The 15,193-nt window shown below is 44.9% G+C and overlaps 1 protein-coding gene across 5 annotated transcripts in view; it reads left to right on the top strand.

Annotated features, from left to right (window-relative positions):
• The window catches only part of PLS3 (plastin 3), a 49,909-nt gene that overhangs the window by 23,912 nt on the left and 10,804 nt on the right, over positions 1-15,193 (top strand). For 4 of the 5 annotated variants that reach the window (XM_015626657.1, XM_015626661.1, XM_015626660.2 and 1 more), the window contains exons 2-4: positions 5,308-5,394; positions 12,165-12,328; positions 14,661-14,790. In XM_015626657.1, the coding sequence (XP_015482143.1) occupies positions 5,328-5,394; positions 12,165-12,328; positions 14,661-14,790 (361 nt within the window). In that variant the 5' untranslated portion in view covers positions 5,308-5,327. Of the gene's footprint in view, positions 1-5,307; positions 5,395-6,402; positions 6,487-12,164; positions 12,329-14,660; positions 14,791-15,193 lie in introns of those variants that run through there. The other variant, XM_015626662.3, reaches the window with a different exon arrangement.

Raw genomic sequence — 15,193 nt, forward strand, 5'->3', positions numbered from 1 at the left:
TTTGTGAGCACAAGAACCACGATTGTGCAAAGAGCACTAAATTAATTTCAGAATCTGCATCATCATGCTGACCATAAGGGGTTAGACACCACCATGGTGGGGCCTCTCTGGATGGGGTAGCATCTTCTAATCACCACTCTTACCAGGATGACATCTATCACCAAAGAGTGGTGAAGGTCTGGTTTCAGCCAGTGCCTTTGACCAGTGGCTGTCTGGAAGATAATTGCCAATTAAAAGTTTATGGGCTTCCATCAGCTTGGTGTTTGGTAATAACCACATGTGAAGTGTGGGTGCTGTCTTGTAGGAATTTGATGAGCAAAACACTGTGGTGAGCATTTGTTGAGCACACAAACTGATTATGAACAGGAGAGGATTGATTTTATGATAGGTTTTCATTTACAGGCTGTCAATCCCTCAGCTTTCCTGTCTCCCTCCAAGGGAGGGAGTTTACCTCAGAGGACTCATCAGACCAAGTCTGTGCACCATAATGTCCTCCTCTCTCTGTTAGGTTTGGGACTGTTGTCTGTAAAACCCCAAAGGCTTTGCTTGGATTGGACCTGTAAAAGCAGTCATCAAGGCTGATGATGGAGATGGGAGTTGGGTGTATCTGTGGCCTCTCCTGCCTGCAAACATTTCCAAAACCAGCATGAGCCCAGGCCTGTGCCTGTGGAGGAGGATTCCTGCAGAGATCACTGCAGCATCCTCTGCAGCTTCCCATCACCTGGGAAGGGATGCAAAGAAAACTTGGGCTTGTATCACTTGCCAGTGACTCTTCCCTCGCTGTCCTGAGGGTGGCTGCTCTGGACTGTCTTGGCACTCTGGAGCTTGCAGAGCCCTTTTGGGATGGTCACAATGCTGTTGGCTGCTTTCAGAAGGGGCTGGGGAGGGGGAAGAGGGGAGTGCTCACAGCCACCCCACTCTGCAGTGCAGCTCTTGGCAGGGACCAGCCCTACTTTCAGAACAGGGAGGAAAAGGAGAATTAGCCACAGGAAGCCTGGGGGCTGGATCCTATGTCAGCTGAATCACGGGGTTTCCTCCAAATTGGCCAGGCAGCTTTGTCAGTGCCCCAGCCCCAGGGCTCTGACACTTGCTGTGGGTTGTGGGGGCACCAAGTGCCTGGCTGTCCCTTTGCTTGTTCCGAAGGATATGTGCTGGGTTAGTGGTCACAGGAATGTGGGGTTTGAGTATTTTTAATTAGCTAATGCCAGCTGACTTGCCTTCTGATGTTAGGAGCTTTTGTCATGAAAAGGGAGCAAAACCACAGGTTCCTCAGAGATGGGGGTGAGTCACTGCTCCAGACTAGGTCTAGCTCACTTGTATTGGATTCTTGGTTTTTTTTAATTGGGTGGAAATATGACATACTAATACCTTTTTGTTGACACTTTAATGTGTCTCTACATTGGCCTGTCTAAGTAAACAAGTTGATATTGTTAATCAGTCATTGTAGAGATACTAAAGTGAGGCAGGCCTGGAAGGGATGAAGCACTCAATTTTCAGAGTAACATAGGGCTGCTAAGAAAGTAAATTCTTCCATTTGGATCAGCAGCAAATTCCAGCTCTGTTTCTGTTGGAAGTGTTCAAGTGGCTGTCAGGAAATATTTGGTTGTCATGTGCTTTCAAATTTGAATCAATCTGCCAACTTTCAAGATGTACAAATGTCTGAATATCCCCCCTTGATCGGTTTTCTACCAATCCTCTGTTGTAGGATACAGCTTCCAGGGCTTGCCCTCTTGGGGAAGAGTCTTGAGAACATTTTTCTCTGCTCTTGAGTGTTTTTAAGTTGCTGTCTGAGCAGTTAATCCACCCAAATATCCTGGTTAGCTTCTGGCTCTTGTGCTGGAAGTGCTGAGTGCCTCAGCAGAGGCGTCCCTCCAGTGCCAGCCCCTGCAGTGGGCTGTCCCCAGGTGGCTCACAGCTGTCAAAACACACTGGGACAGCTTTCCTGGCCTGCCCCTATTGCAGTTCTGCAAATAAACCAACCTCAATTCAGTGAATGCAGTGTGTTTAGAACCTGTACTTGTTTGCACAGAACTTTATAGAGCCCATCTCAGGGAAGGAGTTGATATTCCAAAACCTGACGTGTACTTAGAGCAGCTCTGATCTGTATCACAGGTTCTGAGGGCAGGAACAGGCTGCACTGTCTGCCAGCCACGCTCCTCTAGGTAGGTGCCTTTGTGCATCCATGTGTTACAGAGCTGGACCTGCTTTTCTTCTGTGGGGTGAGGGATGAAGGCAGGATGAGGGATCTGGAGCAGTGATTGCTTCCTTGTACACTTTATCTGTGCATTGACTGATGGGCTGTCAGCCACCAGATTAAAACTCTCCTCTTGTTCTCTTTTCGTCCTTCTAAAATGGGTGTTTAAATGTGAGCTCGTCTCTGCCTGTCATACCCTGGTGGAGGTTTTCTTGCAGCAGGAGTGAGTGTGACATGGTCAGGCGTGAGCAGCATGGTGTGTCCCCACAGGGCTTCCAGTGAGGCAGCTGATGTGTGATCCCTGTGCCAGTGTGATAAAAGGGCCTTTTATGTCCCACAAGACAAAGCCTCTTGTTTAAAAATGCAACTGAATGAAAAACATGATTCTGAATGCCCTAGACTCAGCTATTAAAAACAAACAAACATAAAAACCCCCACACAAAAAGAAAAGCTCCCCTGCCCCCCAGCCCAGTGTCCCAGTGATGGTGTAATACCTCTTCATTGCAGAAAAGCTCTGTACAATTGCTTTGGGAGCTTGTAACTTTGTGGCCCACTGACCTTTCCATAGACTTTGTTATGATACCCTTTCCCCTTCACAGACAGCCTTGACAAGGTCAGGTGTCTGTTTTTTCTTGGTTGGTTTGAATTCTCCCTCCCTCGTCTCAAGCAGAGAAACAGAAGGAAGAGGTGATATTATTAAAAACTGAGAGGGAAATCTGTTTTATGGACTGAGCTACTGAGCTGAACACCCTAGGGACTGGAAGGAAAAAAAAATTCAAGTCAAGACCTATACAAACAACTGTGGGACATATCCAGAGCATAATATTTCCTTGATAAAGTCAAACAGAGCAGCAGTTTTAAAAGCTCTCAGCTTATGGTGGTGTTTGCTGCTTCTTTTGGTGTTAAAGATATTAGAGATAGTCAGCAGCAAATTAAATTCCAGTTAAGTGGTTGGGTAGTGATGCTTTGGGCAATCCCTTTTTAAGGGAAATCCTCATGATTTGAAAATGAATTGGTGCAAATAAGAATTAGGAAGAAGGCAGAACTTGTGAAGGAGCTTTGGCTGAATTTTCAGTCTGTAGCTCAGCCTCTCCTGCCTTGCAGCTCGTGCCACCTGCCCACATAGCCAAAATCTGGCTCTGTTCTTGCTAGCATTCCCCAAATGTTTTTGCCAGTTGTGAAATCCATCTCCTGTATCATGCAACAAGCTTGCTCAGAGCTGATTTTCTTGTTAGACAACTCCTTTATCCCCTGGAAGTAGCCAGGTTCTGGTGTCACTGAGGCTTGGCTGAGGCTCCCATGGAAGTCCTACAGGGAAGGAAAGGGGCTGCTCCAGGAATGGAGATATATCCCAGACAGGACATCAAGCAGTACAGTCAGTGCTGCACACAGCATTCCTACATTTTGCAGGGACCTGCATGGTAATCTGTGAAACAGTAAAAAAAATTATAAAAAATTATTTTTTTGCCTCTGTCAGTCTCATTCACCTTTGCTGTGATTCCTCCCCCTGCCCCATTTTTTCAGCTTGAGCCCAATGAAGTTTGTTGTCTTGCTGTTGGTGGCTTTTACTGACTGTTCAACATCTTGTTGTGCCTGCTAATGCTGGGAGGTGGGGTCTGAGGTGCTTTCCTTCATGTCTCTGCAGTGATGCAACTTCTTGTTGGCTTTCTCTGCTGCAAGCACCTGTCTGAGCTGCTTTCCCAGGCTGCCACACCTGCCCATCGCTCTCATCTCTAACAACTTCATTCTTTCCAGACTGAGTGAAGTGTTACAGAAAATGAATATTTACAGCTACAGGCAAACTTGTGTTCTTAAGTTAGCTAGTGCTTGTGAAGGCAGCTGGGAGTCTCAGACAAAAGAGGGTTGCTAATCAGAGCACAGGCATTTGTTAAACTGAGTCTCTTGTTGCTTGAGCCTTGAGCCAGAGCCAGCCTGTTCAGGATCCTGCCTTCTAACATTCTGTCAACCTCATTCCACCCCTCATCCTTTTGCTTACAAAGGAGGAGGCAGCTGTGTCTGTTCCCATAGGCAGAGGAGGAATCTTTCATTTCTCAACTTCAGGATTGTAGTGAACAATGTGGGAACTGGAAAATCTTGGGATGCAAATCTCATTTGAAGTTGCACCAAGCCTGCCTAAATTCCCATTACAGACCCTGAGCTAGAGCTAGCAGTGGTGTTAGAATGTGCTTATCAGTGCCTGTGTTTCTGTTCCTTGTTGCATCAATCACTGCTCTCTCATGGTCGTGTTAGCCAGAGTGCCACATGGCATCTGATGCCCTGTCACGAATGTCTGGGATGGGGATGTGTGTAGGTGTCTGACTTCTCCTGTCCCTGTGGTGATACCTCCTGTCCAGGCTGGCTGGGTGGCACCTAATCAGCACTTGGAAAGGGGGATGACAGCAGATGGGTGGAGGAACTCTGTGCTTCACCCTCGCTGTTTCTTAAACACCAAGCAGATTTGATCCAAGTGGAGTTTCTGTGAACTCAGGGTTTCACTGTTCCTCATGCCTGCTGTTCTGTGTTTGCTTGTGGTGCTTCTGCCTTTCAGGGAAACAGTAGCCATGCAAACAGCTTGTTCCTTGCAGTTTTTTGGGAGTCTGACTCTGGGGAAACAAGCAAGTGTTGATTCAAACAGCTTATTTGCAGAAGAGCAAACTTCCATTTTTGCAAACAGTACCAGGTATACTGCTTTGTGCCAAAAGACCCTCTTCCACATACTGTTCAGAATCTTCTATTTGGGTTTGGTAGCTGTGTGCTCTCCATTAATAGTTTAATTCTGGATTCTGATTTTGTTCAAAATTGTGGAAAATCGCTGGAGATACGAGTTCTGACCTACAGAATACACTGACAGCAGGTACCTTGATATGTGCAGAACAGCATACTCATAAAATAATATACAAAGCTAAATATTAACAAGGCTAATGGGCTTTTTGATTTGTTAAAGAGTGTATTTCCCATCTCTGAGTTTGACACATCTGTTTTCTTAGTGGAAAGATAAACGAGGTTCCGGGAACTGTGGTGACACTGGTACTGATTGTTGCTATGCTGCTGATTGAAACTGGGTGTTGTTGAATGCAGCCCAGTTTCACACAGTGCTCTTTTTCTCTCTTTAGGTACTCCCTAAATTCATGAGATGGCCAACACCATGCAAATCTCCAAAGATGAGCTGGAGGAACTCAAGGAGGCTTTTGCTAAAGTTGGTAAGTCACACCGAGGAGGGCACCTCTCTCCTGTTAGCTGCACTTTTGAATTGGATTCATCCCACCCCTGTGATGATATGATGTGGGCGTTCTCCTGCTCTCGTGATTTCTCTGTGCCAAGGAGTCCCTTGGCAGCTTTGGTGCTTCTGGCTTGTCACTTTGGCCAAGGAGCACAAAGACAGGGACATGGGCAGTCTGGCACTTGTGCTTCAGGGTGCACTGGCAGACAGCCTTGCACTCGTGCTCCAGGGTGGGCTCTGTTGCTTACTGATGGCAGAAGAAATATCCAAACAGGTATTGCATTGCTTTGGCCTTGGCAGCACTTCAGGGCTTGCACAGTTCTTGGTTCTGGTGGTGTTGGTTTGGCAGATTGGCTGAGCCACGTGCGTGGTCAGTGTGGGTGCTGCGTTTCTGGTTTGTGCAGGTGCATTTTGGGGCTTGTAAGCAAAACTGAATTTGTTTACATGGCCATCATGGAGTGACTTGTGGTGATGATCAATGCCCTGTGCTGAGCACACCTCCATTGCCCTCTGGTGGCTCTGTCTCTGCTGACCTCCCTCAGCCTGCTCTGCTCCTGGGGCTGCACAGTCTCCTCCAGGGGCTGCTTCACCTGCCTCCCAGCTTCCCCCCTGCACAGGCATCACAAAAGCCTCTGGCAGGCTGCTTCAGGAAGCTAAAATGGGAAAAAAAAACCTGACATAATGGAAAAAATTGTTTTCTGTTGTTTTAGTTTCTTGATATGGCTTACTGAAGGATCAGAGAACGAGCAGGGAGGGGTGGGATGGGCCCCTGGGGACTGAGGTCAGTGTGTGCAGCTGGGGAACCACACCCGGGACTGGCACTGGCCAGGATCAAGTTGCACAAGTGGTGAGAGCCAGCATTTTGTTTTCCTAACTGGACATGGGCATCCCTGAGCACTGGTTATATGTACAAAATCATACTTGCCTCTTATCTGTATTGGGTGTTACCACCCTCTAGGGCAGGGTGGCTGTGAAAACTCTAACTTGCTCAGAATTTCCAGTCTGCAGAGGGAAATGTGAATTTCAGAGGCAGCTGATTCTCATGGAGCGGTATCCCCTGTCAGAACTTGAAGTAAGTTGTATTTTACGGAGTTTCCTTTCCTCTCTTGCTCTTCACAAGACTTTTGCAGCAGGTAGAAGTGAGCTGCCACAGAAGATGTTCCTTGGGAGGAACCAAAATGTTTCTCTCTGTCTAATGTGCCTCTTAGTGCACATGTCAATAAGGCTGGGATGTAGGCAGCCTGTTCTGTCCTTGGATGCATTTAAAATTATTAACCTCTCTGGAATGTGGTGGCTTTTTGTCATTAGTGTGGGGGAAATTATCAAGATTAGGTTGGAAATGTGGAGAAATGCAAGTCAAATGTTAGTTTGTTGTAGGAAACCAGCTCACCCTGCTCAGGAGGTGGGTCCCTGTTTGGTTTTAAATTATAAAGGCAGTGTCAGAACTTAAATATTAATGAGAAATGTGCTAATTATCCTGGACATAGCCACAAATGAGATAGGATCTGCTAGTTCTTTTCAACTGCCTTGTTTTGTGTGCTTTAGGCATGGTAGAGCCTACAAGCATGTGGGACACACCTGCCAGGAATGTCTTCAATGCTCTCAGTCCCTTTATTCTTGCCTAAAGGAGCTGTGTTTGCCCTGGGATATAGAACTGGTCACTGGCTTTCACTGTGAACTTCTAATAGCATCTTTAGTGAATGTGAACAGAAGCTGGACTAAGACTGCTGTGTAAAATGAAGCCTGTTTCTCATCTCCCAGCTATCTGGAATGCAGCTGAGAAGCTTGGTTATAGTAAAACTCATCTGGTTGGTTTCTAGGAAGTCATGAAGGAGATGTGGGGAGGAAGAAATGTTTCATAGGGTGATTTCTGCTCACCAAGATCTGCCCTGCTCCAATGCATGGCTGGTTGGGCTTCCTGGAGATCTGCTGTAACTCCAGCATGGGGCAAGTTACTGCTCTGGATGGGGTTGATGGGGCTTTAAAGGTGTGTGTTTGCCAGCTTTTCTGTCTGCAGCTGGACTGGATTGAGACATCTGGGGATGCTGGAAGGCAGTGAGGTGTGTTACTCTGTGCTCTGTCACCACTTGCCTTCCATGCCACTTGAAGGTATTTCCTCTCTCCCGTGCGGCTGATGTGCTGTCCTCTGACAGCCAGCAAAAGGCATAAGTCCCATAGACATCCTACTGCTCACTAAAACAATCCACATGTGAGAAACTGTTTAAGGTTATCACTAAAGTCAGCTATAGCACAGAACAAGCAGCTCCCACCATCCTACAGGCAGTTATTTGTCTTGGAACTGATCCAAGAGGTAAAGAGCAGTGGGGGGAAAAATGCTTTGTAATGTTTGAAAACAGTAATTAGTAGGGCATTAGTGGAGGCTTTGAGTGACCCACAGGTTAGTGGGAGAGGAGCAGGTTGCTCCAGATCTTGTTGGGTCTCTAAATTTGCTCTGTGGAGCAGGTGCCTGTTTGTGTGTACTTGGCCAAACCGGGGCACTTCAGAGGGGAGGTGTGGCAGAGCAAAATCCACAAACTTGGTCTGTTTATTTGTCTTCATTCTCCCTCCTTCTGAGATAAGCAGAGATAAGCGTCTTTTCTGGAAACATGAAGTACTCAAAAATCATAACACTGTGTTCAGCACTGCAAGGTGGTAAAACAATGCTCGAAGTGTTGGCTTAGGGCAAATAGGGATCTGTGATCCTGCTAGTGTGTCCTGCTGAGCATATGTCCTTAAAAGGAAACGTGTGGGTTACTTTCCCCTCTTGCATCCTGTTATTTAAGCTATTTTAAGTACTTGTCCTCGGGAGGAAGCTGAGCCAGAGCTTGAAGCAGCTTTTGGGATTCACTGCGGCTTTGCTGCGCCACCTGCATATGGCAGAGGCCGGTGCCGTGCGTTGCTGCCGTGACCTTTCCCAGGTTTAGCATGCTGGCGTGCATGCATCTTTCAGGAGAAATAGGAAACTTCAGATGTGCTGTAGTTTCCTTTCCATCAGGCAGACTATAGTGAATCCAGGCTGTAGCTTGTCTGTTAAAACAATTTTGCTTTCTTCCATTAGTAATTCTGGGCAGGCCGCCGAACGATTTCATTTGGGATAGCTTCTATTTTGACAGCCTCTTCAGCTGTTGAATACCATCTCAGATTTTGTTAAAGAGTTCTGTCTGAAGTCAGGGCCTGTTGCAGGACATCCAGCAAGGCACCATATGGTGGGCCTGCAGTGATGCTGGAAATAGTTTTGGAACTGGCTGGTACTGCAGAGTTGGAGTTCATTTTATTATTTTTTTTTAAATGCTGCTTCTTTGTACATTTGATGCCAGAAGGGGAACAGAGACAGTAGGAAGGGAAGCAGCTGCCCTGTGGAATAGGGGTCTCAGGCTCATTTGTCATGTCAGGCTTGTTGACATGTTAAGAACAGGTCCATTTTCCATCTCATAGCCAATCACTACTTGACTCTGCTACCAAGCCAGAACCACAGGCCAGCACCACTTTATGGTAAAACCAGCAGGCTTTAACACTCAAATCTGCTCTTCTGTGGCCAAGAAGCTAAAACTTGCAATGAGAGCATCTTTAGTGCAAAACCAGTTACTTGGTGTGAGGTCTTACAGTTAAACTGACAGACCTGATTTGCTTGTAATTCCCACTCCCAAGTGTCTGGCACATAGATGCCCTTTTACTCTGTGAAGTAAATTGGTGATTAATTTTTTTCCCTAGAATATTAAGGAAGAATAATTCTTTCAAGTTGGAATATTGTTAAGATTCTGCAAGACCTTAGATTCTGAGTCCTGAGAATCAAAGGTTTTGTGTGAGTTAAGTTGTGCCCTTCACACTTGATTTTGTGCTGTTTGTCTGAACCCAGGGCAGCCTTTCCTGATGGGCAAAATCTTTCTTTGTGCCATGCTCCTGACTTAGGTGAGCTCCCATATAAGTGTGCATTTCAGATGGCTCTTTGTGTGGCAGAGCTCCTACTTGTTATTTATTTTTATTTTTTTAGTGAGCAAAGTTAAATCTTTGAACTAAGGACACCTGGAGTAATGGGAAGATGCTGATTGCAGGAGTGAATGAAACCATCAGATTTGGGCAGATGTTGACCCATCTTGGAGTAAATTCCTCATACCTGCCCTGCAAGGCTCCATATGTAGAACCAAGCTCTAAATAGGTTTCAGCATCCTTTTACCCATCTGTCCCTTACTGGAGTTGCAGACTTTGGAGCTCAGTTTCCTGATATCTCACCTAAGAGTCTTCTGTCTCATAAAATACCTTATAAGGTTTTATCCCTTTCAAATCTGAATGGGCTCAGACATGGCTCTTGCAAGCCTGAATCAGAAACACTTCTGAATGCCTAACCCAGACACGGCAAGAGGAAAACCTTTACCAAATCTGAATCAAAACTGGATCTCATCAAGGATACAATATATATTTTGAAGTCTTATTTCTCTCTGTCCTTTGCCTACTGCTTACATCTACTCGAACATTTGGGTAGGTGTAAAACTTAGGTGGTGGATTGATTGGAAGAAGTTATGAACAGATGTTTTTGTATTTACCTGCTTAATTTGGCAGCATGCTGAGGGATCATGGTTGGTTCAGTCAGGCAAAAGCCAGGGAGTTGGCTACAGGCTGAGGGTGAAAGCAAAGTTTTGTTTTAGGCTTACAGGCCCTGGAGGTTCGGAAATCCCTTCTTGACTTATTTTCCTCACTGGCTGTAAGGAGGGGAAAAGATGCATATTGTAAAGTTAGATTCAGTAATAAAAATTCTGTAATAGAAGAAGCTGTGATTTATCTAGAGGGGAAATAGTTTGCTCATGACATCTCAGGCTGGACTGTTAATAAATCTTGCCTTTGTAAGCTTGTATTATTTCAGAATAAAATTCTAAAATTGAGGGCCAGACAGCAGCCTATTGGTGTCATTAATCATTGCCCCAAACCACTTTATTTCCTCAGCACTATTGTAAACACTGACTTCTCATGAAATAGTTTAATGTATTAATTCACTGGAAGTGGTGCTCTTCCTTAGTCTGAGACACAGAGACTGGGGTGTAGGAGGGAGTACAGGTTTGCTCTGGTTACTTTGGATATTTGCCACTGAGCAAAGTTTCACTTTCTTGCTAACTGATAAAAACAATTTTAAAATCCCATATTCCCATATGGATCTGGAAAATGAGGACGGTTGGACTGGTGGTGAAAACATGCTGCTTGCTGGAACACTGCTGTGAAACAGAATCTAAAAACCACAGAATCCTCATTAAAAGCAAACTGACCTCCACAATTCGGTTAAAAGAAAAATAACCCTGGACCATAGAACTATCCTGATTGTTTTCTTTGTTCTTGGAAGTATCTCCCTTTAAGAATAAATACTGACCTTAGTGACTGTGACGAGATTCCCTCTTGAAGAAAACCAAATTCTGGGGCTGGTGCAGCTCTTCAGGCACTAAATTATCTTCCCTGGGCTGTCTGTAGCACTTGCCTACAGCAAAGGGATTTTAGTATCCTATTACTGAGCCAGTAACAGCACAGTGTGCCCTGAATCCCTGCCTCTCCAAAGATGGGGCTGTAGGGTCTTGATTTCCCTGCATCTCCAAAGATGGGGATTATGTCTTGAGTTGTCAGTCTGGGCTGTACAACTACTTCAAATGCTCTGTCTCCTTGTGGACCCAACTCTGCTGAAATCTGTGTGCCAGCTCTGCTGTGAGCAGCGCTCTGCTCATCCTGGTTAGCTTGGGGAAGGAGGCTCCCAAGCCCTGCCTGTCCACGGTGGCAGGAAAATCTCACTTGCCTGAAGAAAGTCTGGGGCTGCTGGCTTTGCCATGTGGTCAGTAGATGTGATGATGTCCCCAAAGAGTCTGGGATCTGTTGTGTGCAAAGCTCCAGTGTCCCTCTAGATTCTTGTTTTCTCCCTCAGTCTAGTAGGTGACACTATCTCACTAAACACACGGTGCTGCTGTGGCTTGGTGACAGACTGTGAAAGCAAATGTCCTTGCAGAGCATTCTTGGGCAGCAGTAAAATACCTGGTTGTAATTTGCTGCCAGTGTTAAATGGAGAGCATCACTGACAACATGATAAAAACAAAACTGCAGAGCTGACCTAGTGTTTTTAGTTCAGAAAATAAGAGGTGCTGTGTTTCATTACCAGCTATTTTTAACATGCGAGGGCTGTGGTATTTAGATGTAAAAAGAGACATTCTGGAGATTGTTTATGAAAATACAGATGTTCTGTTGTGAAACTTTAACACCAGACTTGTCACATGTGCCCAGAGTCATCGTGGTCAGTCCTGCTTCAAAGCTGCTGTTGCCTAGAGCTGGAGGGTTCCCATGACTTGTGCTGGGACACTCTCTGAGGATGTGCTGTGTGTATTTACTGTGTGTCTTTGGTTCCTATGGGTGTCCTTTGAACAATGTACTCCTTGATATTTTTGGTGTGATAAAGTACTGGGATGGTCTGCCTGGGGAGGTTGTGGAGTCACCACCCCTGGATGTGTTTAAAAAAAGGCTGGATGTGGCACTCGGTGCCGTGGTTTAGTTGAGATGTTAGGGCATGGGTTGGACTTCATGATCTTGAAGGTCTCTTCCAACCTTGTGATTCTGTGTGGCCATCCTGCTGTGTTCCCATGCCCTGCCTGGATTCAGCAGGTCCCCAGTGCAGGTTGCTCTCTTGGACATGGTGGGGGGGTCGTGGTTTTGCCCCTCTGTTGTGGGTCAGTTCTGTCAGGTACAGGCACATTTCTAAAACCTTCTGCTGCCTTTTCTCTTCCTCAGACCTCAACAGCAATGGGTTCATCTGTGACTATGAGTTGCATGAGCTGTTCAAGGAGGCCAGCCTGCCTCTCCCTGGGTACAAAGTGAGAGAGATCATCCAGAAGCTCATGATCGATGGCGACAAGAATAAAGATGGGAAGATTAGTTTTGAAGAGTTTGTCTATGTAAGTAATATTTCTGAATTGCCAGTGGCCTGGGGGGACCCTTTTAGACAAAGCTAAGGAAGACTGTAGAAGAGGCTGGACCTGACTTCTCAGACACATACCCTAATCCTAATTTTCTTTTGACAAACTGGTCAATTCTGAGGACTAGTCATGTAAAAATCAGTTCTTTGTACAGGTATCTGTATATGATCAGTCTTTTGTGCTGTTATTGACAGCCTTTAGATTTGGACAGACAAGAACTAAAAATAATCCACGTGGTTTTCCTATAGGATAGCTTCATTGGAGGCCAAAATACTGTTTCCACATGAGGTGACAACTGGAAAAAAAAGAATTGCAATGATCCAAGCTTACAGTATTTACTGGAAGCTATTCAGTTTTTCCAGGCACACAGATGAATGCTTGTTTTCCCTGTGTATCAGTATAAATTTCTTCCTCCTTTTAATGGGACTACAAGTATTTGCTAAAGAGTTGAAAGGGCATTTCAAGACACACTTGGATTTGTGTTAGGTGCCGATCTAGGAAAACTCAAATCTCTTGCCTTGAAAGGGAAGAACAGGAGTAAGGGGATAGGATCAGTCTTTTTTTTGTAGAAATAGACCAGAATTTAAAAATTTATTTATTTTTACAAAAGCACAAGGCTTCTGAGATAATAAAATTCTTCCTCCTTTTGATGCTCTGATGACTGAATGCTGAAGGAGTAATTAAAGTATGTGCAGTAGATTGGGGGAGATGTTTTCATGTCAGTTAGTTTTCTTGATATTTCTTCATTTATCTTCACTTTCTGTTCCTTAATTGTTTTCAGACCCTCTGAACTTTTTGAGTTCGGAGTCAACTAGTAAGTTGGAGTTTGCAGTTTGTAAGCACTTGCATGCTGGGTGCATGTTTCTGCTGTTGGTTTGAGCTGGTCCATAACTCTTAACTTGGCACTAGGAAGTAAAAATTGCTAGAAATAAATCTCTTCTGTTGCATTTGAAAGGTACCAGTGACTGAGTAAAGACAAAATGTCTTAGGGCAGCTGAGGTGTACATTAGCAGCAATGCTTAGCTGCCTGATTTTTAAAAACTGAACTCTTGCTCTGAGCATTTTTGCTGGAGTTTATGGTACAAAGAATGACATGAACTGACTTTACATTGGGACCAAGTGACTTAGTGGTACCTCAGCATTAGAGTACATATTCTCAAGAAGATATGCAATACGAGTAGTTAACCCAGGAAATTTTAAAATAAATAGATCTAAAACAAAGCCCCTGTGGTTAAAGCCAACCAACCAGAAATCCCCCAACTTTTGGGCTCTCAGATCTTCCATCAGCTTTACCTGATCAACCTCTGCATGCCATCAAGAGATGATTTAACGACACTGTATCATCATCTTGACTTGGCACCCTCCCTGTGTTTAAGGGACAGGGAAGATAAGGTGTGACAGCTAGCAGCCTGGTGCTGTAGTGACACCTCTGCAGCCTGGTGTCCTCTCCTTTCAGCAGAAATGTGGTGTTGTCCTGCTTCACAGTGCTGTTTCACTGTCTTTTTCTGGGTGGTGTTTAGAGAACCTGTGCACATTTCATTTGTGTTTTCAGCTTGGTTGAAAATAATTTAGTTCAGTTTTGAGGCAGTTACAGTAGGCTTTCCAGCCACTGAATGTGTTTTTTACTAATAGCTGCTCAGTTCTGTAGGGCCTTGGGGCCACTAATAGTAGCATCCAACCTGTGCAAATGGCACGTGCAGTCTTCCTGTGCTAAAGTATCTCTTCTGCCCTCCAACAAGAGGGTGTTTTGCCAGGTAGCCAAAGCCTGCTGTTGAGGAATGGGGAATCTTTACCTGCAGCACTTGTTGTTTCACTTCACTGCAGATTTGACTGTTACATGCTTAAAGAGAATTGTTTCTTGGGTTGTGGACAAAGTCTTTTGTGTGAACTAAAGTCACAGTCTCATGAGCATCTGGCTTATGCAGAAAGGTTAAAATTGCACCACAGCTTTCTCAAGTTTGGCCCTGCAGGACCTGCTGCATGTGTTACCTGTGCTGAGACTGCAAAGGTTTCATGGTTTTTTCTTGTGGTCTCCTGAAATCTACTTGTAAAGGTAAATATATGCAAGCTACTTCATGCCTAATGCTTCTGTTTCAATAGGCACTTGCAGTGTGTGTTTGAGAAAGTGAGGTGACTCTCTGCCCACTGTCCATGTCAGATTTAATACCACTACACCCTTGCTGGGCCTTTCACATTTGCTGATTTTACTGTGAGTTTTGCTTTAAAGCTGAGAAGAAATAGCTCCTGCTGTGGTCCTTTTTGTTTTATGAAGATGATTTTTTCTTGTCTAACAGAGCACTTTAAATTGTAGATTTTCCAAGAGGTGAAAAGCAGCGATATCGCTAAAACATTCCGAAGAGCCATTAACAGGAAGGAAGGAATCTGTGCCATTGGGGGCACCTCAGAGCTCTCCAGCGAGGGGACCCAGCACTCCTACTCAGGTACCACTCTGCTTCCCACTCTTCTCTTGGGTTTTTGGAGGTCCTGTACCAAAACCAGCCCATTCCTACCACTGTGCCATGTGCTGTGCTCTGGTTCTCTGAGAACTGAGTGATCTCACAGCAGGGTGAAAGCAGGACAGAATTAATGTGCTGCAGATTTAATGTTGTATAAGTTAAATGTGTTCTTATTTGCTAACTGTGCTTGCTGATGAAGTCCTTGTGTCACACACAGTATGATAAAGTTGTTAAGTAACAAGTAAATAACAGGAATAATTCTGCTAGTTGTAAGTGAGAGTCTTCTTTCTTTAAATTTTGTGTGACTAATGAAATGTGTGGTAATGATAGTGGGGTTGTTATTTCCCTGGGCTATTGTACTCTGCTTCTTTTGAGAAAATCTTTGTTA

Source organism: Parus major, chromosome 4A (genome assembly GCF_001522545.3).
Source record: "Parus major isolate Abel chromosome 4A, Parus_major1.1, whole genome shotgun sequence".
NCBI lineage: Eukaryota > Metazoa > Chordata > Aves > Passeriformes > Paridae > Parus > Parus major.